At 49.0% G+C, this 26,721-nt stretch overlaps 1 protein-coding gene across 3 annotated transcripts in view; it reads right to left on the bottom strand.

Annotated features, from left to right (window-relative positions):
• Positions 1 to 23,090, bottom strand: part of LOC115092750 (disintegrin and metalloproteinase domain-containing protein 9-like) — a 384,934-nt gene extending 361,844 nt beyond the window's left edge. For 2 of the 3 annotated variants that reach the window (XM_029604042.1, XM_029604044.1), the window contains exons 1-3: positions 21,940 to 22,019; positions 20,022 to 20,159; positions 18,534 to 18,613 (exon numbers count right to left, since the gene is read on the bottom strand). In XM_029604042.1, the coding sequence (XP_029459902.1) occupies positions 18,534 to 18,613; positions 20,022 to 20,121 (180 nt within the window). In that variant the 5' untranslated portion in view covers positions 20,122 to 20,159; positions 21,940 to 22,019. Of the gene's footprint in view, positions 1 to 18,533; positions 18,614 to 20,021; positions 20,160 to 21,939; positions 22,020 to 22,976 lie in introns of those variants that run through there. The other variant, XM_029604043.1, reaches the window with a different exon arrangement.
• Positions 23,091 to 26,721: the final 3,631 nt, after the last annotated feature.

Raw genomic sequence — 26,721 nt, 5'->3', positions numbered from 1 at the left:
GGCAGTGAATTGTGGTCCACGATCCGAGAGGATGCTTTTAGGGAGGCCATGTAGCCTGAAGACGTGTTGGACAAACAGCTGAGCCAATTGCGGAGCAGACAGCAACCCTGGCAACGGCAAGATGTGCGCCATTTTACTAAAACATAGAAACATAGAAATGACGGCAGAAGAAGACCAAACGGCCCATCTAGTCTGCCCAGCAAGCTACGCACTTTATTCATTTTTTCCCCTTTTTTTTCTCTCCCACCTGTTACTATTGGCTTCCAGTACCCTCCAACCGTAATTCCCCTCCACCCCACCACCAATTTAGAGAGCAGCGCCGTATCTGCATCCAAGTGAACGGCCAGCTCAATTAGGGGTAGCAACCGCTGTAACAAGCAGGCCACACCCTTACCCCATACTCTTACCCACCCCTGTTTTTATTTTTTTGTTTGTTTTTTTGTTTTTTGTTTTGTTTTTTTTGGAGATAGCAGCCTTCCATCCTTCCGCTCCGTGAAGGTGGAGCACCAACTACTGGCCACTGGCATCCCGCTCCGTGAATGCCTCTGTGGCTACTGCCGCTCCGTGCAGTGTTTGAATGCCTCTGTGGCTACTGCCGCTCCGTGCAGTGTTTTGCTGCCTCCTCTTTATTCACGCCCTCTAGACTTGATGGATCCACAGTGTTTATCCCACGCCCCTTTGAAGTCGTTCACAGTTTTGGACTTCACCACTTCCTCCGGAAGGGCATTCCAGGCATCCACCACCCTTTCCGTGAAGAAATACTTCCTGACATTGGTTCTTAGTCTTCCTCCCTGGAGCCTCAGCTCGTGACCTCTGGTTCTGCTGATTTTTTTCTGACGGAAAAGGTTTGTCGTCGTCTTTGGATCATTAAAGTTTTTCAAGTATCTGAAAGTCTGAATCATATCACCCCTGCTCCTCCTTTCCTCCAGGGAGTACATATTTAGATACGAGCAGAGATTGAACAATCTAAATATGTACTCCCTGGAGGAAAGGAGGAGCAGGGGTGATATGATTCAGACTTTCAGATACTTGAAAAACTTTAATGATCCAAAGACGACGACAAACCTTTTCCGTCAGAAAAAAATCAGAACCAGAGGTCACGAGCTGAGGCTCCAGGGAGGAAGACTAAGAACCAACGTCAGGAAGTATTTCTTCACGGAAAGGGTGGTGGATGCCTGGAATGCATTCAAAACGGTCGATGACCACCCAAATTGCTGTGTTGCCGGTGGATGGTGGCAGGTCTACCACGAAGTCGGTAGCCACATGAGTCCATGGTTCAGAAGGCGCAGGTAGGGGTCGAACCGAAGATTCTCTTATGGCGGGCGCAGGACTGACAGGACTCAACGTACGCCCGGACGTCCTTGTTGACCTTTGGCCACCAGTAATAGCGGCGCAGGTTTTGTAGGGTCCAAGATTGTCCTGGGTGACCGGAACAATGGGAGTCGTGAGCCCATGCCAATACTTGTTTCCGCAAGCCCGGCGGGACCAGAGTCTTCCCGGGAGGGACGGCAGTGGTAGCAGACAAGTGGATGCGGGATGGGCCGATGATGAATCGCGGTTCCTCAGAACCTTCCGCTGATTCAAATACCCGTGATAGGGCGTCGGCCTTGGCATTCTTCTCTGCCGGTCTGTAGCGGAGCACAAAATTAAACCGGGTAAAAAACAAAGCCCAGCGTGCTTGCCGTGGGTTGAGTCGTTGTGCCCGGTGCAGGTAATCGAGATTCTTGTGGTCCGTGTAGACTGTGAATTGATGCTGTGCCCCCTCTAGCCAGGGGCGCCACTCCTCGAGGGCGACCTTGATCGCCAACAACTCCTTATCGCCTATGGCGTAGTTTCTCTCTGCCGGGGAGAACTGGCGCGAGAGGAAGGCACACGGACGGAGTTTGTGAGTATCAGACGTCTGACTCAAGACGGCACCTATGCCTTCTGATGAGGCATCTACCTCAATGATGAATGGCCGTTGCACTTCTGGATGCCGAAGGCATGGTTATTGCAGGAACGCCTCCTTGAGGCGATGAAAGGCGGTCTCCGCTCCCGGAGGCCACTTCTTGGGATCCGCGCCTTTCCGGGTCAGGGACGTCATCAGGGCCACGAAACTCACATAGTGGGGAATGAATGATCGATAATAATTTGCAAACCCCCAAGAATCGTTGGAGTGCCTTCAGTCTGGACGGCTGGGGCCATTCCCGAATGGCTTGCAGCTTCTGAGGGTCCATCAGAAGCCTTCGTTGGAGATGATGTATCCCAGGAAGGGAAGGGACTCCTTCTCAAAGAGGCACTTTTCCAATTTTGCATATAGCTGGTGTTCTTGGAGACGTTGCAACACCTGGATGACGTGTTGACGGTGCGCAGTCAGGGAATCCAAGAATACTAAAATGTCATCCAGGTACACTACTACGCACTTGTACAAGAGATCTCGGAATATCTTATTCATGGTGTTCTGGAACACCGCGGGAGCATTACAGAGCCCGAACGGCATCATTAAATACTCATAGTGGCCGTCTCAGGTATTGAAGGCCGTCTTCCACTCATCACCTTCTTTAATTCGGATGAGGTTGTAGGCCCCTCGAAGGTCTAATTTGGAAAAGATCCTTGCACCTTGTAGCCGGTCAAAGAGCTCCGAGATAAGGGGTAAAGGGTAACGATCCTGGGCCGTGATGGCATTTAAACCCCGGTAGTCAATACAAGGACGTAGACTCCCGTCCTTCTTCGCGACAAAGAAGAAGCCAGCCCCGTCCAGGGATTTGGATTTACGGATGAAGCCCCTCTCCAGGTTCTCCTTGATATACTCGCTCATAGCCTGTGTCTCAGCGGGTGAGAGGGCGTAGGTGTGACCCCGAGGCGGTTCGGTGCCAGGAAGGAGCTGGATGGCACAATCGAACTTCCAATGGGGAGGAAGAATCTCTGCCCTTTTCTTCGAGAAAACGTCCGCGTATGCGGTATAAGAGGCTGGCAGGTCTGGAAGGCTGGTGGAAGCTATGGGGCAGGATGCTGGAACCACAGAGCGGAGGCAGTTGTCATGACAGCTCGGCCCCCAACGAGCTAACTGCAAAGTCTTCCAATCGAACTGGGGCTCGTGCTCCTGGAGCCAGGGGAGACCTAAGACGATCGGGTGGATGGAGTACTCCAGGAAACAGAATGACATCTGTTCTTGATGCAGGGCCCCAGCCCGCAGCTGGACAGGAATTGTGGTGTGTGTGACTCGTTCCGGAAGAGGCTTCCCTTGAATCGAGGAAATGACCATAGGGGCAGGGAGACAAACTTGTGGAATCTTTAGATGATCCACCAGGCCTTTCATAATAAAATTGCCGCCAGCAGAGTCCACTAGGGCTAGCGTGTTCAACTCATCAGTCGAGGTTAACACCACTGGCAACGTTAGCGGAGGTGCGGGTGCGGTACAGCCCAGGACGAGACTTCCTTCTGGTCCTAGGCCCGAGAGTTTTCCGGTCGTGCTGGACAGGTGGCTATCCGATGGCCTGCCGTGCCACAAGAAAAGCAAAGTCCTTCTCTCGCATGCCGCCGGTGCTCTTGAGGAGACACTCTCCCACGACCCAACTCCATGGGCTCCTCGGCAGGTGCCCGAAGGGCTTCAGATGCACTTTTGGAGGAAGATGAGGGCCTTCTCGCTGGCCTGACTACCGGAAGGCGAAACCGCATCCGACGAGCCACTCGATTGGCCAATTCTATCATGCCATTGAGGACGTCTGGCAGTTCTTTCGCTGCTAGCTCATTCTACAGGCGCGAGGATAGCCCTTCCAAGAAGATTCCATGCAGACAATCCTCTCTCCAATTCAGCTCCGCGGCCAGGGTGCGGAACTCCGTCGCGTACTCGGCTACGGTCTGAGTACCCTGTCGTAATTGAAGCAATTCCGAAACCGCAGTGGGCTTGTGGACGGGTTTGTCAAAAGTCTGCCGGAAGGCGGACAGAAACTGACTTAAGTCTTCGAAGATGGGATCCCTTCTCTCCCACAGATGAAAGGCCCATATCAGGGGCTTCCTGTCGAGTAAGGACATAATGTAGCTGGTTTTGACCAGGTCGCTGGGGAACTGCGCAGGCAACAAGAAAAAATGGACCTGACACTGGCTGAGGAATCCTCGACACAACTTCGCATCTCCGGCGTATCGAGAGGGCGCCGGGAGTTGAGTGGGCGTTACTGGCCCCTGGTCATCCCTGGAGCCCTGGAAGGTGTGTGGCTGGGTAGGGCGACCTCCTTGAGCCCCAGGCGGAGATGGCAGCGTAGGGTTCGAGGGCCCTAATGCCTCGAGGCGTTGGGTCAGTCCCTGTACCGCAGAGACCAGGGCATCAGGGGTCTGTTGTTGATCCTTCAGGCGTTGGGCCATTCCAAGAATGGCCTGGCGGGCAGATACCTCCGCAAGGTCCATGGACTTGGCAATCTGCTCAGGCTTGTGGACCCTTGGGCCGATGAGAGGATGGTATACCTTGTGGAGGATCCGTAGGTTCTCTAGTCAGGTGGTGAGGCAGAACAGAAGAGGAGCGCAGTTGACCCTTGGCTCTGGAGACGGAGACAACTGCAGGCAAACGAGGAGGCTAGAAGAGAAGCTGTATCTTCACCCCTGGAAGTCTATGGTCCCCCCAGGAGGAGCCCATAGGGACCCAGACCGCTGGGACTTAGGTGGACCCCGAGAAATCGCTGTATCGGTGCAAGGGTTGACTGGAGCTTTGCCCTGGAAGTCCGCGGTCCCCCCAGGAGGAGCCCGTAGGGACCCGGACCGCTGGGACTTAGGCGGGCCCTTGGAGACGGAGTCCAGGAGGGGTCCGAGATCAGGTGCCAGAGAGTCGTTGCTTACCAGTCCGAGGTCACACACCGAGGGATCACCACTTGCCAGTCCAAGGTCACACCAGAGAATCACCGCTTGCCAATCCGAGTCGCACACCAGAGAATCACCGTAAGCCAATCCAAAGTCAGGAACCGAGAAGACCAAGATGAAACAGGAACAGGGATCCGAAGCTCAGGAACTCACCGAAGCAAGCAGACTAGACAACACTGGACTGCCAAGTCAGAGAATGAGCAGAGGAAGCTCCCTTTTATACGTCCTCTGCTCAGGCTGATCAAGAACAGGTGAGGCTTGTTAAAGGGATCAGGTCCCTTTAAATTTGTGAAGGGGGCGCGGCCTCGCGACTAAAGATGGCGGCGACCATCTTTGATTTCCTCTGCGGAGGAACGGCTGCAGGAACGGCGCGGGAGCAGAGCAGGGACGGCTCTCCCCCGGACGGGCAGGCCGGGGACCCACGCCGGGGCACCGATCACCCGGTCGGGGTTTCCCCTGAGGCTGCCGCGGCGGGTCGCCGCTGCGGACGAGATAGGGGACCGCGGTCGTGGCCTGCCACAGCCGCAGAACACAACAATATATGTGCTGTTTTGAAATATTTTATTGGTACTTGGGAAATTTTTAAAAAATGTATATGATTTTAATTAATAGTAGTTATTCTATTTGTCAGTAGTTTTAAAATATTATTTTATTAGTATGGTTTTACTATTATAATTGATGCTTTATGTTTCTTAATTTTATTTGTTTTATGAGGAATGGTGATTCCATTTTTCCATTTTTATACAGTCTGGCTTCTGAGTTTTCATTTTAGTTTTTGTCTGCATATTGTTGTTTATAATTTGTAATCCCTAATTCTGTATTTGCTCTGGGCATGTGACCAAGATAAGAGATTCTGCCAGCGTGTTGTGTCTGTGCAGGGATCTATAGCAATCAGGTTTGTTTTGTTTCCACAATTCTGGGACTCAGTGTAATATTTACCTGTTCTTTTTCACAGGTTCTTGTTGTTTGAGTCCTTGGTGTTACTACAGGAAAACTAGTTCTTACCTGTTAATTTTTGTTCCTGTAGTACCACGGATCAGTCCAGACCATGGGTTGAGCCTCCTGTCCAGCAGGTGGAGACAGATCAAAACTGAAAGGGTATCCTATATGAGGACAGAGCCTACCCTGTAGCCCTTCAGTATAACCATTGTTAAAGCAGAGAAGATAAACACCTTGGAACATGCAAGTAACAGAAGAACTCGAGCAAAGAACAGGAGAACTCTGAAAATATTGAACAAGAGAAAAAGTAGTGGATTGATGAATGAACTCCGTGCATGGACACTCTGGCATGAATGCCCACAATCATCACATGGATGCTTCCGGTGCCTGCAAGAAGGGACACATGGTATATGGATCTTCGAGTGGACAGGAAGAGAGAAAGGGAAGGGCGTCTGGACTGATCCGTGGTACTACAGGAACGAAAATTAACAGATAAGAACTAATTTTCTTTTCCCTGTATGTACCCGGATCAGTCCAGACCATGAAACTTACCAAAGCTTCCCTAGACAGGATGGGACCTTGACAGGCCCGCTCGAAGCACCTGCCGCCCAAAAGAACAAAAAAACTGGTGCTTGAACATCAAGGCGGTAATGTCGAGCAAAAGTATGCAGAGACTTCCAGGTAGCTGCCCTGCATATCTCCTGCGGGGAGACAGACTGACTTTCCGCCCAGGCCTTGAGGGATGCCTTGAGGCCCTCCGGGACCAGGCATCCCTGACAGATGTAAGCCGACGATATTGCTTCCTTCAGCCAGCGAGATATCGTAGTCTTAGAGGCCTGTTTGCCCCGGTTGGGGCCACTCCATAAAACAAAGAGACGATCCGACACTCGAAAGTCATTGGTTACCTCCATGAAAATGCCATTTCACATCCAGATGGCGTAGTTCATCCCCGCCAGGGCTTGCAATGTACGCAGAAGAGAACGCGGGGAGCTCGACCGACTGACATGAAAAGAAGACATGACCTTCGGTAAGAATGACGGGACCGTCTTGAGAGAGACCCCGGAATTCGAAAAACGTAAGAAAGGCTCACGGTAAGACAATGCTTGTGTTGCGACCATCGCTGCTCGACACCCTCACTCTGCCCTCTTTACCTATGTGGCGACTCCCTCTGGGTCTGATGGATGGTTAGCTGCCGCGGCATCTTCTTGCCGTCTCCGTCTGGCATCCCCGGACCGGCTCGATGCTGCGGATCCGCCATGTTGCCTGATGACGTAGGGCGCGCGCTCCAATTGATGTACCAGCAACGGCGCGAACCTTGGAGGTGTCCCCCTGAGTTGACATCATCCGCTTCCAATATAAAAGGTCTTAGTATTCGCTAACGAATCGAGTTAGCAAGGAGAAAGTTTTCGCTTCATGCAAGGATCGATAGCGAGGATTGATTTGGACTCGCTTGTCTCTCTACGCTACTCTGCCTCCTCGGACTTACCAGGGGTACCCGCTCCTCGGAGGCCTCGCTCTCTTTTATTTCAGATTGTCAATAGGAACCGGTACTCGCTCCTCGAGGGCTCATGTTCCTGGACACTGAAGATTCTCTATTGCCTGGAAGCTATCTCAGATATAGACATTTGTGAGTTACCATCGCTCTCTCAGAGCTTTCCCTGGAACCAGGTACTCGCTCCTCGAGGGTCTAACCCTTTCCAGCTACTGAGCTTCCTTAAGACCTTATGTGAGTTGTCATCTAGTTCTGGCTATGTATACAGCATACCCTGTCTACTCACTATCTATAGTTTCTCTACAGCTCAGCAACCTTGGGATCGCTATTCAGGTACCTGAGGGACTTCAGCCCTGGCGGGCATATCAGCTCACTACTGCCACCTCTGGTGGTTCTACTAACCTGTCTAATAAAAGAACTATATGTGTCTGTCTCCATTCCCAAGCCTAGCCAGTGGTCCCTCTCAGGATATCCTCCTGGGGGCGCAGTCATCTGTCATCGGCCCAAGGATTCACCTATCTACATTCCTCTACAGCTGAGTGCCCTCTCTACGCATTCCACTGGTAACAGATTGCTACTCCTTCCCCATCAGGAGTCTTCTGCTACAGATTCATACAGTTTGCTATCTCCTCCTCCAACTGGAGTATCCAGCATCCGATTCCATAATAGATTGCTATCTCCTCACGGAGGTTCATAACAGATTGTTACTCCTCCCCTCTTCAGGAGTAGATTACAATAAGATTGTTAACTCCTCCTTCCACAGGGGCAGATTCAACGAGATTGCTTGCTCCTCCCTCTACCAGGAGCCAGCTATACAGTTTCACAACAAGATTGCTAACTACCGCAGTCCGAACCTAACAAGATTGCTAACTCCCAAGCAGTCTGCCAACGCCAAATACAACAGCTTGGATCTCAGACACCCGTCTGGCGGAGCAAATAGAAACCAGAAATACCGTCTTGAGCGTCAAATCCTTGAGAGTGATACGGCGAAGGGGCTCAAAGGGAGGCTGACAGAGCGCCCGAAGGACCAATTTCAAACTCCACGAGGGACAAGTAGGACGCAATGGTGGCTTCAAATGTTTGACCCCTTTGAGGAAACGGACAATATCCGGATGAGACGCAACCACGTGGCCGTCAAGGCGTCCCAAGAGAGAACCGAGGGCAGACACCTGAACATGGAGTGAGCCAAAGGAGAGACCCTTAGAGAGACCTCGCTAGAGGAACGAGAGGACGAGCGAGACTGGGACCGATCGTGTCGTAACGCCCGCTTCCACGCAGGCCAGCTCGAAAATCTTCCAGACCCGGACAAGGGAAGTAGAAATCTTGCGGGTCCGCAAAATAGTGGAGATGACGTCCTCAGCATATCCCCTCTGCCTTAGCCTTCGCCGTTCAAAAGCCAAGCCGCAAGACAGAAGCGATCCGCCTGGTCGAAAAATACAGGACCTTGGCTGAGAAGGTGTTGAAGATGGCCCAGGCGAAGAGCACCATCCAACGCCAGGTTGACTAGATCCGCGAACCACGGTCTGCGAGGCCACTCAAGGGCTACAAGAATGACCGAGCCTCTGTGAAGCTCTATCCGTCTGAGCACTTTCTGTATGAGGGGCCACGGAGGGAACACGTACAGCAGAACGTCGCACGGCCACGGAAGGGCTAGGGCATCCACTCCTTCCACGCAGTGTTCCCGCCAGCGGCTGAAGAACTGGGGAGCCTTGGCATGGTTCAGAGTTGCCATCAAGTCCAGGTGCGGGGACCCCACCTGTCGATGATGAGAGACATGGCGTCGGACAGCTCCCACTCGCCTGGGTCCAGGCGCTGAAGACTTAAGAAGTCGGCTTGCACATTCTCATTGCCCGCTGTGTGGGAGGCCGTGAGACAGTCCAGGTGCCGCTCCGCCCACGCCTTGGCGATTGATGTACGCCACAGTGGTAGAATTGTCCGAGAGCACCCAGACCACCCGTCGCCGAAGTAGGGGGAGAAAGTTCTTGAGTGCCAGACGAACCGCCCGGGTCTCCAGGCGGTTGATGTGCCAGCGAGACTGAGCTGGGGACCAATGCCCCTGCATGGTCTGAGACTGGCAAACCGCTCCCCAACCAGACAGGCTGGCATCCGTCGTGACTACCATCCACTGCAGGGTCCGAAGGGACATTCCACGGAGGAGGTGCTTGAGAGAAAGCCACCATTGTAATTCACTGATGGTAGAGTCTGAAAGCAGGAGCTGCATCTGAAACTTCTCCGATACCGGCTGCCAGCAAGCCAGCAAAGTTCTCTGTAACGGTCACATATGTTCAAACGCCCAAGAGACCAGGTCGATCGTGGAAGCCATGGTCCCCAGGACCTGCAGATAGTCCCAGGCCGTGGGGAGAGGCATGGAGAAAAAGCCCTGGAGCTGATCCATCAACTTGAAAGCTCTCGAGTCTGGTAGAAAGACCTTGCCGACGCGGGTATCAAAGCGAGCCCCCAAGAACTCCAAGACCTGAGACGAATGGAGATTGCTCTTGGAGAAGTTGACTATCCAACCTAGGGACGAGAGGAGAGCGAGTACGTGGTCCACCACCTAGCGGCATAGGGCCTCCGACTTGGCCCGGATTAACCAATCGTCCAAGTAAGGATGGACCAGGACACCGTCCTTCCGAAGGGCTGCCGCCACCACCACCATCACCTTGGTAAACGTGTGTGGTGCCGTGGCGAGACCGAAAGGCAGAGCCCTGAACTGGAAATGCTGACCCAAGATGTGAAACCAGAGGTTTTATTTGATTATTTTATGAATTTTAATGTGTTTGTATATGATTTTATGATCTGTTTGTTAATGTGTAATATTGCTTGTGTATGTACTAATATGTAAACCGCCTAGACGGATAGTCCCCTACCCATTGTGCGGTATATAAGAATCGTAAATAAATAAATAAATAAATAAATGTTCGGGACGGATCAGTATATGTAGGTAGGCCTCAGTCAGATCGAGAGAGGCCAAGAATTCTCCGGGATGTACCGCTGCTATCACCGCCCGAAGGGTTTCCATCCGGAAATGGGGCACTTTGAGGGCCCGGTTGACCCTCTTGAGATCCAGGATGGGACGGAAGGAGTTGTCCTTCTTCGGGACCACAAAGTAGATTGAGTATTGGCCGGTGCCGCACTCCGCCACCGGAACCAGGCAGATGGCCCCCAGCCTCTGGAGTCTGAGAAGGGTCTGGGTGACTGCGGTCCATCTCCAGTGGCCGTATGGAGATACCATGTACAAGTCCGGGATGTCGCAAGCAAACTCTAAAGCGTAGCCTTTGTCGATGGTTTCGAGGACCCACTGGTCGGATGCCATCTTGGCCCATTCCTCTACGAACAGGGACAAACGACCACCTAAGTTGGGAACGGAGGGATGGGCCGGCGGATTCTCATTGGGAGGCGGGTTTGGGCGCAGGACGGTGGGAAGCAGCATCTTGAAAGGGCCAACGGCCCCAAAAGGACTGGGGCCAAGACTGGGCCCGAGTAGAATTTCCCCTAGGGAAGGTGCCCCTTGCTCTTGGGTTGTCGCAAGCAAACTCTAAAGCGTAGCCTTTGTCGATGGTTTCGAGGACCCACTGGTCGGATGCCATCTTGGCCCATTCCTCTACGAACAGGGACAAACGACCACCTAAGTTGGGAACGGAGGGATGGGCCGGCGGATTCTCATTGGGAGGCGGGGTTTGGGCGCAGGACGGTGGGAAGCAGCATCTTGAAAGGGCCAACGGCCCCAAAAGGACTGGGGCCAAGACTGGGCCCGAGTAGAATTTCCCCTAGGGAAGGTGCCCCTTGCTCTTGGGTTATAGCAGCGTTGGCCCCGGAATCGGGTACGAGTAGGGAAAACGGATCTAACCTGTTTTGGGCGGTCCTTGTTCTCCCCCAAGGATTTAATAAGCTGGTCCAGATCTTTGCCGAAAAGCAACTTACCCTTAAATAGGAGAGTTCCCAGCTGTGCCTTAGAAGACGAATCAGCCACCCAGTGTCGGAGCCAGAGAAGTCATCTGGCCGATATCGCCGAAGCCATCACCTTCGCCTGCACCCGGAACAAGTCATATAGGGCATCCGCCCCATACGCTACAGCGCCTTCCAACCTGTCAGCCTGCTCTGCCTCTGCAGACGGGAGGTCTTGGGTGCTGAGTAATTGTTGGGCCCACCTAAGGCTTGCCCGCTGCATGAGACTGCCGCAGATGGACGCCCAAAAACCCAAGGCCAGGATCTCAAAAATGCACTTGAGATGGAATTCTAGCTTATGATCTTGGACATCCCGCAAGACCATAGCCCCCACAACCAGTATGGTGGTATACTTAGTGACCGCCGTCACAGAGGAGTCCACCTTAGGCATTCGCAATAATTCTAAACACTCCTCAGGGAGGGGATAGAGTTTTTCCATGGCCCTCCCGACCCGGAGGCCCGCCTCGGGGGCTTGCCATTCCCTGAGAAGCATTAATTTGTGCATGGGATGGAAGGGAAAAAAGCACGGCAGGGCCCTGAGCCCTGCCAGGACCGAGTCCGAGGAAGCTGGCATCGCAGCCGAAAACTCATCCACTGAGGGACAGTCAATCCCCAATTCCTGGGAGATGAAGGGGAGAAGAGGCTCCAGTTCCTCCCTGCGGAAGAGACAGAGAACCCGGGGGTCATCCCCCTCCGGGGGGGGGGAGCGTCAGCTGAGTCTGGGTCCTGGTCCGGATCCTGAGCAGGTGGGGGGGCCCGCGGGAGCCGGTGGAGACGGAGGGGGAGGAGCCCCCTGAACCACCCGGACCCAGGTTGCCCCCTGCCCATCAGGAGCCGCAGGGGAGAGAAGGACAGAGAGCTGGAGGACTTTAGCCGGAGCGGGGCCGCGTCCTCCTGCAAGCTTGCCAAGTAGGATTTGTGCAGCAAAAGCACAAAATCGGTGGAAAAACAGGTCCTAACGCCCCCGGAGGGGGGGTTTGGGGGTGGGGGGGTCAGGGTTCAGGAGAGGAGAGTGTGCAGGGCTCAAATCGGGAGGGGGGGCACCGAAAAAATCGGGTCAGGGGCTTCAGGGAGCTCCGATAAAAAAACCGGAGTAAAACCCAAAATGACCGCCGTTCCCGCAGTTTGACGGCGGGGGAACGGCGGGGGAAAACGTTTTGGCGGCTTTGTCCGGGTCCCGGAGGGCATCGGGGCCTCAGAGGAACGTCCCCCCCCCCCCCCAGTAGGCAGCGAGAACAGAGCCCCTCCCGCGAAAGCCTGACCGAGGAATCCCCGCAGGCTAAACACATCTGAGATAGTGGCATGGCTGCTGGGTGGGGAGGGGCAGCACTAAAATAAGCTGAGCTGCCGGTGCTGAAGGAGCAGAAGTACAGAATGAACTGTGCACGCTCCCAATGCTCTCTCTCAAGCTGCAAAAGTAAGTAGGGAAGGCAGGAGCCTTCTATTAATCCTGTCAGGGACTGCTCGTGAGTAAAATCCCCTTTAATTAATTAATTAATTAATTAATTTTTTACAATAGTCCCTGTCAGCAGCTACAAAGCCATGAATCCCAATGAAGGGAAAGCAGTACAGGAGAGAGGGAGAGAGAAAGAGGGCTGGACAGGGGGAGTGACTGGCACCACCAATTTTCACCCCTGCAGCCAAGGACCACCAGGAAAAAGGGAGCCTAGGCTATATAAAACAAGGGGCCAAGCCCCCCTAGGCCCCCACAAGAGTGAGGAGACAGGGACTGTCTCCTGTGGAGGATCCACAGAGTTCAGTCAGATCCAAGAACAAAACTTTTTTTTTTTTTTTAATAATAACTCAGAAATACTTGCTTGATTCAAATACGATAGACACACAGAAGGAAAAAACACCCTGAAGGGACAAGCAGAAGTTAACAGAGAACCACAGGGTGAGCTGTTCCACCTGCTGGAGACAGACAAATACTGAAGGGCTATAGGGTAGGCTCTGTCCTCATATAGGATACCCTTTCAGTTTTGGTCTGTTTCAACCTGCTGGAAAGGAGGCTCAACCCATGGTCTGGACTGATCCGGGTATGAACAGGGAATGTTATGTTATAACAGGTTTGCTGTATAGATTTTGAGTGCCTTTTTTGGGGGTTTTGTGTCTGGTAGTGGAGGATGTTACCGCTATTACTGTGAGGTGACACCAGAATTTGAAAATATTTTTTGGTATGATGAGTTGTGAGGGAAACATCCAGGCTCCATTGTTGGGGAAATTTCTGTGGATGCACAGTGTGTTAGAGAACTGGAGGTGAAAGATTTATATTAACATTCTTTCACTTCCTGTATACATTTCCAGATTTCACTCACATAGCCAAATAGAATTAGTTGAATGAGGCTATCAATTTTAGTAGTAGTTTTACTAGAAGTGTGAAACTAGCCGGGTTTTCAAAATTACACAGAAAACCCTTTGGACTTTCTTATTAAGACTTTTTATAGGCAATTTTAAAGCAGGGGCCATGCTATGGAGTTGGGTGTGATACGAAGAAATGTAATTTTGGTTCCCTACCCCCAAATTCGTCTATCTAGAGATGCCAATGATTTTCTGTGACCTTAAGCATTAGTACAAGAAGAATTGGTGGGAAGGGGGGCGCTGGAGAGGCACACAAATGCATTGGCCCCCAGGTGCTGGAGATCCTCATTGGATTACAGCAACTAGCATAGTCTGGGTCACAGAAATGACAGGTAAAATGAAAATAATAATACAGGGATGACCAGGTTAACTGATGACTCAGATGGGCCTGTCCAGTATTGACCAGAGTTAAGAGAGAACCACAAGGCAAGAAACACTCCCAAGCACCTCTGCTTCAGTCAAAGTTAAGCCTTGAGAGCCAGCTGCACTGAATACAGCAGAAGCAATGAACATGCAGGCTGACCATCAGTTGGCAATACAACAGCAAGCAAGCAGGCCGATTCAGTAAAAGTCACGGGAGAGCGGGCGCCTCTCTCCTGTGCGCGCAATTCAGGGGGGAAGAAGATGCAAATTAGGGCCCATGGTAAAAAGAGGCGCTAGGGACACTAGCGCATCTCTAGCATCTCCTTTTTGACAGGAGTGGCAGCTGTCAGCAGATTTGACAGCCGATGCTCAATTTTTCCGGCGTCGGTTCTCGAGCCCGCTGACAGCCACGGGTTCGGAAAACAGACGCCGGCTAAATTGAGCTTCCATCTTCCAACCTGCGGGCCGCGGGCAGATTTAAACTTTTTTTTTTTAATTTTTGATTTTTTTTAAATTTTGGGGCCTCTGACTTAATATCGCTATGATATTAAGTCGGAGGGTGCACAGAAAAACATTTTTTTCTGAAAGTTAATGTGCGGCTTGGCTGCACATTTACTTTCTGTATTGTGCGGGGAATAACTAATAGCACCCGCAACATGCATTTGCATGTTGCGGGCGCTATTAGTTTCGGGGGGGGGGGGGGTTGGATGCGTGTTTTCGACGCGCTAGCTTTACCCCTTATACAGTAAGGGGTAATAGCGCGTCAAAAACACACGTCCTAATCCGGAGTGCACTGTACTGTATCGGCCCAATAGAAACTATGCAGAGTAAAGCATGAAGGGCATTAGTAACAGAGACAAGCTGCTGAGGAGGCAGGAAACAGTGAATAAACAGGACAGAAAACACAGGAAGATAAAGTGACTTCCCCAGGGTTATACAGAGAAACCAGCAGAACTCATGAACCACACTTTTTCCTGAATCTTATGATCAGTGCTTCACACCAATGTACTGTTCTCCCTTTGTCCAGAAGTTTTCTTGCAGCCTGAGAACCAGAAATGTACTACCATGGCCATTCACCTCTAAAAGATGGCTTCATATTTATTTATTTACTTAATTATTTTTTATAACGACATTCATGACAAGTCATATCACATCGGTTTACATCGAACATTAGAAGAAAAGAAAAGAAATTACATTTAACAGGGAGTTGGCTGGAGTACAGGAGATCGCTTATTTGAAAGCAGCCTAAAGCTGAACTACCTTGCAGAGGGAGGAGCCGAGAACTGAACTGGGTTAACAAGATAATGAGAGTGAAAACCAGAACAACTTATATCTATTGTTACTTATTCTATGGTATCAGGGGTGAGGGAGGGAAGGACGTAGGGAGGGATGGGAAAGGGAGGGGAAGGAATAGTCACAAGGAGAAACTTGGGCGCAGTTGCAGCAGTGAGAAAACCTGCTGTTTTTTAAGGAAACGCTTGTTTAAAAAGCCAAGTCTTGAGTTTTTTTTGAAAGTCATCGGGCATTGTTCTTGGCGTAGATCTGGAGGTAAAGCGTTCCATTGAGAGGGTCCAGCTGTGGAAAATGCACGTTTCCTGATGGTAGCGTGTGAGGAGGACTTGGTAGGAGGAGCGTGAAGGGTGTCTTTGTACGCTGCTCTAACCGGTCTGGTGGAGGTGTGGAGGAGAAGAGGGATGGGTAGTTCAAGAGATGACTGCTTGTATATGGTCTTGTGTATAATGGTGAGGGCTTTGTGAAGGATTCTGAAGTTAATGGGAAGCCAGTGTAGATTCTTTAGAATGGGTGTGATGTGGTCTCCTCGATTGGTGTTGATTAGAATCCTTGCGGCGGCATTTTGAAGCATCTGTAGCAGTCTGGTGGTGGTAGCAGGGAGGCCAAGTAGTAGGGAATCGCAGTAATCGACTTTGGAGAATAGAGTAGCTTGAAGAACAGTGCAGAAGTCGTGTAGGTGGAGGATAGGTCTAAGCTTTTTAAGAACTTGAAGTTTGTGGAAGCATTCTTTAGTTGTATTGTTGACAAATGTTTTTAATAATAAGTGGTTGTCCAAAATGACGCCGAGGTCTCTCACTTGGGCCGTTGAGATCTTTGAGGAGATGAGGTAGTTGTTGGTAGCGAGTTTGTTGTTTTCTGGCGCGATGAAGAGGAGTTCCGTTTTGGTTGTATTCAGGACTAGATTGAGACTGGAGAGGAGGATGTTGATGGAGTGTAGGCAGCTGTTCCAAAAGGAGAGGGTTTTAGAAATGGATTCAGTAATCGGAATGAGGATCTGTACGTCATTGGCATAGATAAAATGGGTTAACTTCAGATCGGCGAGGAGTTGGCATAAGGGCAGGAGATAAATGTTAAAGAGCGTCGGGGAGAGGGATGATCCCTGGGGGACTCCAAGTGTGGTACTGATGGAGTGGGATTCTTTGTTGCTAATTCTGACCTTGTAATTTCTGTTATTGAGGAAGGACTTGAACCAGTTGAGGGCAGTTCCAGAGATGCCGATGTCTAAGAGTCTGTCGATGAGAATTGAGTGATTCACAGTGTCAAAGGCTGCTGATATGTCGAGCAATGCCAGAAGAAATGGTTGTCCTTTGTCTAGGCCCATCAGTATGCTATCCGTGAGCGAGATTAGGAGGGATTCGGTGTTTAGTGATCTCCTGAATCTGAACTGAGAGGGGTATAGAATCTTGTGGTCATCTAGGTATTCTGAGAGTTGGGTGTTGACTAGTTTCTCCATTATTTTAGCGATGAAAGGGAGGTTGGCAATGGGGCGAAAGTTAGCGGGGTTTGCAGGATATGTTCCTAAAGCATTATTATGGTGAAAGGCATTGATGATTTAGAATTTTACCACCAAGAGGCACTGATAGTTGTGTCATTCCTCCCCCCTTCCCCCAACGCCCGTAAGGTCAGACAACTGGGAGCAAAAGGAATAAGATACAGCCACACAGTTTCCTCTGGCAGTTCAATAGATTCGGTGGCAACAATTAGAAAATTCCGAAGAACACTGGCAAATTTTTCCATCTTTTATATTATAAAAAATAAATTAGTTTTCCAACTTTGCCTGATTGTATAATTTGTTTTCTTTTTACTGGCTGAAGAAATGGCATCTCAAGTATCAGTAGAGGAGATCTCATGGATGGAGAGCGGAAAAGAAGAGGTTGAGAGGTTCAAGGATGGGGAGAGGACAGGACAGGAAGGAGAATAAAGAATGGTGTGAGGAGAAGGTGAGAGGACGGAGTGGAAATGATGGGAGATGAAGAATACTGAGGAAGAAGGGGAACATCAGGAATCTGGAATGGGGGGAGATTCTGAGATTGAGGAAGGAGTACGAGGGTGTTCACAAGAAGCAGGATCTGGGATCAGTGGTTTGGGTGGGGAGTTCCAGAATCTGGGGAGAAAGAAGAAGCAGGAAGGAAGGGAGTTTCCAGAATCTGGGGGATAGAAACTGAGATCAAGGAGGGGGAATCCTAATTGCAGTAGAGAAGGGAGCTGGTCCTACCTTGCTCCAGTCCTGAACCCCGTTGCCTGCTGAACCCTTCTCTATCCTCCTATTCAACCTGGCACACACACACATAGTGGCAATCCCTTCTCTCAAACACACAGAAACAGTGCCCCTCCATTTGCTTCTCTTTCACACATAACCCCCCACCAGCTAATCTCCTCTCATCTCCCAGCTCATCTCCTCACTCCTTAATGATCCCTCTCTCATCCCCTTTTCACCTGCCCAAAATGATCTACCTTTGCTCTGCTTCAGGCTCCCCCTCCAGTCTCTGAATTATAGGAGGGAAGGGCCTGGATTGGATTGGGGAACAGAGTGTTTTTTCTTTAATCTGCTGTATCTGCTTCAGTTTCACCCCTTTCCCTCTTGTTCCTGAATGACAGGAGGAGATGGGCTGGATTAAGGAACAGAGTGACTTCCTTGTCTGATATATCTGCTCCAGATTCAGTCCTTCTCCCCCTATTCCCTGAACACTGCCTGGGAAGGGAAGGCAGTGTTCAGGGAGCAGGAAGCAGAGGTCTGTTCTCTGCTGACTGAGATTCAGATCAGCTAAGATGCTCAAAACTTCAGCCATCTTGCTGCTTCCCTAGATTTTTGCCACTCAAGGCATTGAGTGCTTATTAGCAAATCCAAGCCTGGTGCAGGGAGGGAAGATTCAGTTACACAAGACAAACATCCTTGGTTTTCTCATTGTGCTGTTTTATGAGGGCTTGGGATATCATCATAATATTTTAAATTTCAGACTTTTTATAGACTTGCATTTAAAATTTAGCATTCTGCAACATTTTGGGTCCGTGCAACACTGACGCAGCAATAAAACATAATCTTCTGAGATGTCCACATGTGGGACCAGGCTCAGCCATCTTCAATTAGTACTTTTGCAAGGTTGGGAAAAGAAATTTGCTACATTTAATTAGATTTTCAGTTTGCTGAAGGGATGAGGTAGAGACACTTCTAGAGTATCAATGAACAAATTCAGAGCAGGGGAGAGAGGCAGGGTGGCTAATATAATCTCCCCTTCCTCTGTGTAGCTAACATATTTCTGAGTCACTGTATGGGAGTGAGGACGTGTTATATGATGGACAACAAAATTAGTACCTGGTCTTTGCTGAGATTTGTTTCTATTTTCTGGGGAATTGTGATTTCAAATAGTCTCTCTGTAAATTCAGGTTTGGACACTAGAGAAGAAGAAGAGCTTAGAATTAGTATTTTATTTGTTTTATTCTTCAAGTTGTCTGTTTAATTTTATGCATGTAAACCTGTAAATCGCCTTGATCAAGTCTCCTTGTAGAGTGGGGTATATAAAACCTTTTAAATAAAATAAATTGTGATAAAAAGGCTCCAGGTAATTAGAGCCACACAACTGCATGTTCGCAGATTACACAGATCATGGATGACTTTATATCAGAACACACCCTCAACAAACCAAATTGCCCCATTCCTCCACCCCTGGCAGTAAGACCAACACCAATAAACTAAAAAAGGAAAGGTACAAATGCTTTCCTTGGCGATGATCAGAAGTGTTTCAGCTGCTTCATGGTCATGAGAGAGTTAGAGGGTGGTATTAGGGAAATGTTATATATTCCAAGAGGTGGTGACCTTAGCTATGGGCCATGACGTGCCAGGACATGAGATTTTTTTCACATTTAAAACATATATAACATACAATTTTATATGGAGCTGGGCAGAGCTGGGTAGAGGGGAACTGTTGACAGTTTAGTCTTACATCTGCTTATAACCATTGCTTTGCTATTGGTAGGGCTTTTGATTTTAGGTATTTATAAATTATAAATTTAGGTGTTTATTTTCCAGCTAATTAGGGGCTCGATGGGGATACCAAAAATCTTTTTTTATTGGTGTTTTCACAGCACAGTTATTGAATTAAATATATGCATTTGTGTGGCTGAGGGGTTTTTATCATGAAAAGGCACAAAAACAAAACAGGCGATCTAGAGTACATAGGCAAAGGAGGACAGAGAGAGAGTACATGGGGAAGTGGTGTTTTTCCAATGTTTATTATTTAAACACCTATTTTGATTTTTTTTTTATATTGGGGGTGTTTTATCAAGGTTTATTTGTTAAAACCTAAAATCAGAAGCCCTAGCTATGGGCTCACACTCTCTCACACCTCTCAGGATCATCTCCTCCCTTGTTCTATGTAAGACAACTTTTCTTACTGTCAATGTTTGGTTGTAATGTAAACCGGATTGATAATTAACTCTGTTAATTGAACTTCGGTATAAATAGTTATAAATAAATAAATGCATAAATACAAGCAATAGACCCATACCCTGTCATGATGGCTGATTGTAGTGTGGATTCATATTAATTCTGGTTTAACACAACACTGAAAACAATTCCATGCTCTTGGAGCACACCAACCAAATTGCTCCCTTCCTACAATTCATTCAGGAAGGACCAGGCAAGTTTATGCTGGAATGTAGCTCTGCATGTTTCAAGAAGACTATCCCCACCTCCTCCTGATATCAGAATGGTTTCCTCTTACCATGCCCTGCAAATCATAATGCCATGCTGGACCCCCTAGGCTGGCTGAGTGGGTTTGATAGATAGGAATCTAGTGCTAACCTGCAGTGGTGATCAGGTAGACATTGAGAATGATATAGGTGAGCATCACCGAGTGGGCACATCTGTGCTCCTTTTTAAAACTTCCTTTCAGCCTGGTCATTGGTTCTTCCTCGTCGACTATGGGGGTGGTTACTCTTGCTGTGCAATCAAATATCAAAATCAAAGTAACAAAGAAAGTGAGGTAGGTCCAGACAGCTCAAATTCCATGCATACTAGCTAGAAAAAAAGGTACATGTCCTCATACCAATAGGGTCACTGATCTGGGCAATTTTAGGGCTTCAGAATCTGTAAATAAGATTCTGCCTTCTTTAAATGGAATTGTTCCATTGCTGGCAACATGTAAACACTGTCTTCATACCACATTATACATCCAGTTGTGCCTCAACCTATCATCAGCTGTCTCTCAGAACTCAGAGGTTAATATTCAAAGCCATTTGGATGGATAAACTCACAAGTTATCCATCTAAATAGCAAGATTTTGAATACTGAGCCAATTATCCAGCTGAAATCCAACAGGAGTCATTCCGGAGGCATTCCTGGGAGAAGTTAAGTTATCCAACTAACTTGGCTGATTTTAAACCAGAACCGGCTAAGTTAACAGGAAAACGTTAAGGCTTGCTTCAGAGTAGGTCTAAAATTATTCAGCATTGTGTGACCGGGTAACCAGCCACTTAACTGGATATCTTCAAAACATATCTGGTCAAGTGACACTCCTGTAGAGGAAAAAAACGTCATCATGGGCCTCCTGGCCCAATTCCCCCTACCCTCAAATTTAACAAACCCCCACTGGCCAAAATCCCCCTCCCCCAACCCCTCCTAAACAAAAATATCAGCGCCATTCCCTCCCCAGGGAAAAAAAAAAACCTACCTTGCCACCCTTGAACACCCCCCCCCCCAAAATACCTGAAAACAGTCCTTTATATGGCCCTGGATCACAGGATGCTGCCATCCCAGGTGCTTACAACATAGCTCTGAACAGCAGTGCTGGAAGCGTAAGATCAGTGAAAATATCCAGCCCAGTCAGCAATACCAGCCCCTCTATCTTCAGTAATCCTCTTGGAGAGTCAGTCCTTAGAGTAGGAAACAATCTTTTTCTGCTAACTCCACAATATCCTGATCTATTTATTAGCTTGTCCCAGTTGAGCTTCCAAAAGGGTAAGCCCCTAAGGAAGTAATTTTCAAAGTTGTTACACATGTAAATGTAACATACTATCATGGCAATTTTCACTCGAGTAAATCCTATGCATAATTCAATGGCATATATTGTAGCAATTTTCAAAAGCCCATTTGCTTTAGTAAATTGTATTTACACATGTAAAACCCAATTTTAAGCATGTAAGTGCTTTTTTAAAATCAGGCTCTATGTGTATAGCTCCCACCTCCTTGAATATGTATGTCCCTTCTGAAGAGAGATAGAAAACCTTACTCACAAGGAAGACTCTTCCCCCTCCCCCTAGAACTGACTTTCTTTTAAATATCTACCTGCATGGATAACAAACCCCCCTGGAAAACAAACCCTGGATAGCCTTAGCTAGGCTTCCCTTGGGCCCATCATGTTTCCATGGCAGCACAACCAGGAACTACAACTCCCAGAATTCCTGGGCACACTATACAGTATAAAAATGGTACAATATCTGTCCAGAGCCCCCATTCCTCTCAGCATTTCCAGCCCTGCCAAGTTATGTAAGAAGCAGTGAGCCTCAGAAACAGACCCCCTTCCACACAGATCCAATTTCACTAGGTCACTGAGCAGTTTAAAGGTCACCCATACCAAATTAGAGGGAAACTGGAGAGGCACAGCAGAATATACAGAAGAAAGAAAAAAAAGTATTCACATACATTAATACCAGACCCAGATCAGATTTCTAAACCTTTTTGCCTTGCCTTTCCCCTCTTCCTTCCTTATCCATGCACTTACCTTAACTCTTCTCTCCCAGCTGCTTTCCTGCCTGTGACTCTTGATCTCAGATCCCAGATTCAGGCCTTTTCTCCCCCACGCCAGTGTCCAACTCCCAACTGAACGGAATGTCTTGCGCTAACATTCCAGGCCCAGGCTCCCTCACCCCTTCTTTTATTTATTTATTTTATTTAAAACATTTCTAACCCGCACATACTGCTTGCTAGTTCCCATTCGCAACGCTGGCCTCACCTTGCCTTTCCTCTCACATACACCTCTAGGCATAAAATCTTCAGCACTTCCCTTCTCCCCTGCTGGCGGGAATGGGGCTGGAGATGGGGGGGGAGGCACCAGGGATTGGGGGAAGGAAGAGAAATTGGTGAGGATTATACTGATATGTTGTTCAAGCACAGATCCCTCTCCCATGCTTACCATGAATTCCCACTTCATATTATCATAGATTTGTTTATAATTTTTTTTAAAATAAATTTACTTACTCACATGTAACCAATGGCATGGCACAGGCAGAGCTGTTAAATTAACGGTTCCAGAAAAGAGACATTTTGGACTCAGCCTGGATATGGTAATTTTTGTAGTCCCTGTAATCAGTGCTACAGGCAGGGGCATACACACAGTAGGGTTGCCAACTATCCCCTTTTTTCTGGACCCTACTTGGCCACTAGAGTACGGTTTATGTGTCAAAACAGTGATCTTCACTATTTTTTAAGCGGGGCCACTTTGACAAAAAAATCTCAGTGTGAGAGCCAAGACTTGCTGGACAAGGCAGCTAGCACCCAGGACAAAGGGGGTCCACTTCCAATAAAGCGCCCAGCCTGGTGATGGGGTGGGTCCTTCCCCGATGATGCAGTTGGGCCTACTTCCCCTAGTGCTCTCTCTTTCCCCAGCTCCTCTCCCCTAAACCCCACACACTCTCTTCCCCCAACTCCATCCAGTCAGTCTCAATCCCCATTCACCTCTCCCACAGCGAGCCTCCTGTCCCTACCCCATCATCTGCAAGCTGCCTCTCCCTCTCGATTTGTTAATCCTCCCCTCCTCACCTTTTCCAGGTGCTTGCTGCCAAGGCCATTTCCAGAATGCCTGTTCTGTTTTCCTCTGGCATCATGTGGCTCTCATTGAGGGTGAACTGCCTGGTGCCCAAACTCCCATTTCTTCTCACAAGACTATGAGATAAAATGAGGAAAATAGAAAAAAACTGAAAGGTGCAGCTGCAAAGGTTAAAAGTGTTCAACAGGCTTGGACATTGTTTAAAAATACAATCCTAGAGGCGCAGTCCATATGTATTCCGCACATTAAGAAAGGTGGAAGGAAGGCAAAACGATTACCATCATGGTTAAAAGGTGAGGTGAAAGAGGCTATTTTAGCCAAAAAAAATCCTTCAAAAATTGGAAGAAGGATCCATCTGAAGAAAATAGGATAAAACATAAGCATTGTCAAGGTAAGTGTAAAACATTGATAAGACAGGCGAAGAGAGAATTTGAAATAAAGTTGGCCATAGAGGCAAAAACTCATAATAAAAACTTTATGTTAAATCTGTTTTTATTATAAATAATGAACATTACCAAAGCATAACATTTGGTACATTATATATATTATATTACATACTATTAAATAAATATTTTCTTAACTCTATCCATATTCTTACCCCTCCTCCCATAACCCTACCTCCCCCATCCCTCTTTCCCTCCCTGCATCGAAGAAGCACAAGGATCACATATCAAATATCTATACGATTTAAAAAAAGACTTTTAAATTCATGTGGTAAGGTTAGAATAAAGGGAAGCCAGACTGCATTTATTGCTCTTCTAGTCTTGATAGACAGGTGATTAATAGCCAAGGTTTCCATGGTTAGTAGATTTATTATAGAAGAACGCCAAGCAGAGGCAAGGGAAGATGAAACCCCTCCGAGCAGGGACTCCACCTAGACAACAGCACGCGCTGCAGTGGTTTCATGTGCGCGAACGCCCACGGGACCAAGTGAAACATGGATGCCATAGACCCCAAGGCCTGAAAATAATCCCACACTTTGGGCATCTCCAGACGAAGAAGTCACTTGACCTGAGACTGCAACTTCGACACCCAGTCCACTGCCAGGAAAACCCTGCCTCGCTGAGTGTTGAAGTGGGCCCCTAAATAAACCAGAGACTGAGTCAGCTCCAACTGACACTTCTGCACATTGATAACCTAACCGAGAGACTGTAAGGTAGACATCACTCTTCGGATAGTTTTCTCGCATTCCTCCCTGGACTTTGCTCAAACCAACCAATCATCCAGATATGGGAGGACCAAAATTCCCTCCCGGGGAAGAGCCACAGCCACCACCACCATCACCTTGGTGAATGTGTGGGGTGCTGTCACCAAGCTGAATGGTAGGGCTCTGAACTGAAAATATGGACTCAACACATTGAAGTGAAGAAACTTCTGATGGTCCTGTGGAATGGGGATGTGCAGGTACACTTCCGTTAGGTCTAGGGAGGCGAGAAATTCTCATTATCCGACTCTTCCTGAGTGACCTTCACTCCTAATTCCTCCAGCACCTGCGGGATGAAGGGGCGCAGTTCATCCCTTTTAAACAGACGCATTACCTGTGGATCATCTCCCTTTGGGACGGGGAACTCGTCAGGATCAGGTTCATCTTTTGCCCCATCTGCGTCAGGGGTCGGCAGCGCATCCGGGTCAGCTCCTGTATCGAGGGGGTCCAATTGGGACTGATCCGAGTTCTCACCGTCTCTAGAACCAGCCTCTGCAGCCGCAGGGTGCAAACCCAGGCGCTGACGAGTATCGCCAGTGCCCCGAGAAGCCACTTTAGACTTTTTAGCTGCAGGGCCCATGGACAATCCCTAGCCTGCCTTCTTCCTTCACTTCTCCTAGCCAGGTAGGCCTTATGGAGAAGGAGAATATAATCTGGGGAAAAATCCCCCGATTCAATTTCCCCCGATCCCGGGGACCGTCAGCTGCCTCACCCTCCCCTTCCGAGGCATCCTGCCTGACCGGGGAAAGATTGGGGGGAGAATCGCCCAATTGTCCTGCGGTCTCCTGCACTGCCTCCCTGACGGCAATGGGAACAGACCCTGCTGACCTCCTCCTGTGATTTCCTGCGCGACTCAAGGGGCCTTGTTGCCTCGAAATGCACCCTGGGCAGAGGGATCGCGAGTTCAGTCCCACTGCGCCACATGCACAGCAGACAGCCATTTTAGTTTTGTGCGCCATGTCTCCTGATCGCACCCCGCGGCGCTCCCCCACGAGGTCTCCCATGCGGCGAATCACACCGGACTCGGGTCCACCACCGGGAATAGATGCAATCCCCACCAGGGAGATCCCAGGAATGCTGACAGAGTCCAATTGGCCCCAGCAGAGCACAGGACTACACAAGGAACAAGGTACCGGTTCCCTCCCGGCAATAGAGTCATAATCAACCCCGAACTCCCGGAGTCCCGGGTTAACAGCCACGCGACCGCCACTCAGTCCTGCACCTCCCGGCCCTGACCATCAGCTCCCGCTGACTAGGCCCTCCCGCCCGAAGTTCCTGCTAAGCTCTGCTCTTCTGCTTCTTGTATGCTGTTTGTTTTGGGTTTTTTTAAACAAGGAACTTAAAGAAAATATTAAGCAGGTACTTCCCTGTCCAGAGGAAGAAGGTCGAGAGGGTGCCTCGGAGGTGTTGAGAGAGCCAGGGCCCCTGGATATCAGACCATCCGGTACACTGCGGGTGAACCCAATCAGGGTATCCAACCCCCCCCCCCCCCCCGGCAGCCTGGCTCCACCTGAGGGCTGGCCCACGAAAATGCCTAACACCTGAGGAAGCGTCCGTGATCTGGAACCTAAACTACTGTAAACAAAAAAAATCTTTTTTTTTTTAAACTAACAGTCTGCAGGTGCATCTCTACCATCTGCTGGAGTCAGAGAAATACTGAGGTCCTGCAGATGGCATTCTCAGTTAAGTAGCAGTGCCTCAAAGTTTTGTTCTCTGACTCCATCTGCTGGAAGGGATGAATAACCCACTGGTCTGGACTGATCTGGGTATGTTCAAGAATTTTGTGTTAAAAAAAACAGAACTGGGAGGGGAGCAACACAGCAATTTTTTGCACAGGGCAACAAAAATGTCAGCACTGGCCCTCAGTCAGGGGAAGTCCTCCTGGAAACTGAATACGGAGTCTCCTCAAAACAAATTCTACATAGAAATAAATTGTATTTCCTTTCTCCTGAAACAATCCCTTCCAGATTGTGGGGTACTAGACAGGGAGAAAATCTCCTACCTTTCAAACCTGACTGTGAGGCCCAAATTTATTAGATAGGGAACTCTTAAAAAAAACCTCTCTTTTCCTTCAAAAATCTCAACTCAAAATAACCACCCCTGCTCACTTCTCTGCTTGCATTTATGCAGACTGGGTAGCCAATCCCTGCAGCCTAGAAGAGTGCTTGGCATACTTGGGAACTCTCAGGATTTCACCCTGAGACTCAGGGAATTTGCATCAGTTGAGGGGTCTCAGGGGAAACACTAGAAATCTCAGGGCCTCTCTGTACACAGCTCAGCCGCTCCCCTTCCTCAGTAAGCCTGCAGAGGAGAGCGAGCCTGGAGCAGACACTGCAAGCAGCGTGTGGGGAGAAACTGGAGAAGCGCTGCAATACACACACAAAACTCATTCCACAGCTGTGATTCCAGGACTTGGGAATCACTCAGTTAAGGGTAGAGTGAGAATGCGTAAGTCATAGAACTGAGACTTACAAGGGGAGGGAGCAAATAGAGAAATGAAAGGGAAATATGCTGGGTCATCTTGGGAGGGGGTC

The sequence above is a fragment of the Rhinatrema bivittatum genome, chromosome 5 (genome assembly GCF_901001135.1).
Source record: "Rhinatrema bivittatum chromosome 5, aRhiBiv1.1, whole genome shotgun sequence".
Taxonomy (NCBI): Eukaryota; Metazoa; Chordata; class Amphibia; order Gymnophiona; family Rhinatrematidae; genus Rhinatrema; species Rhinatrema bivittatum.
Note: the sequence above shows the minus strand (reverse complement) of the source record. Positions and strands in the feature narration are given on the sequence as shown.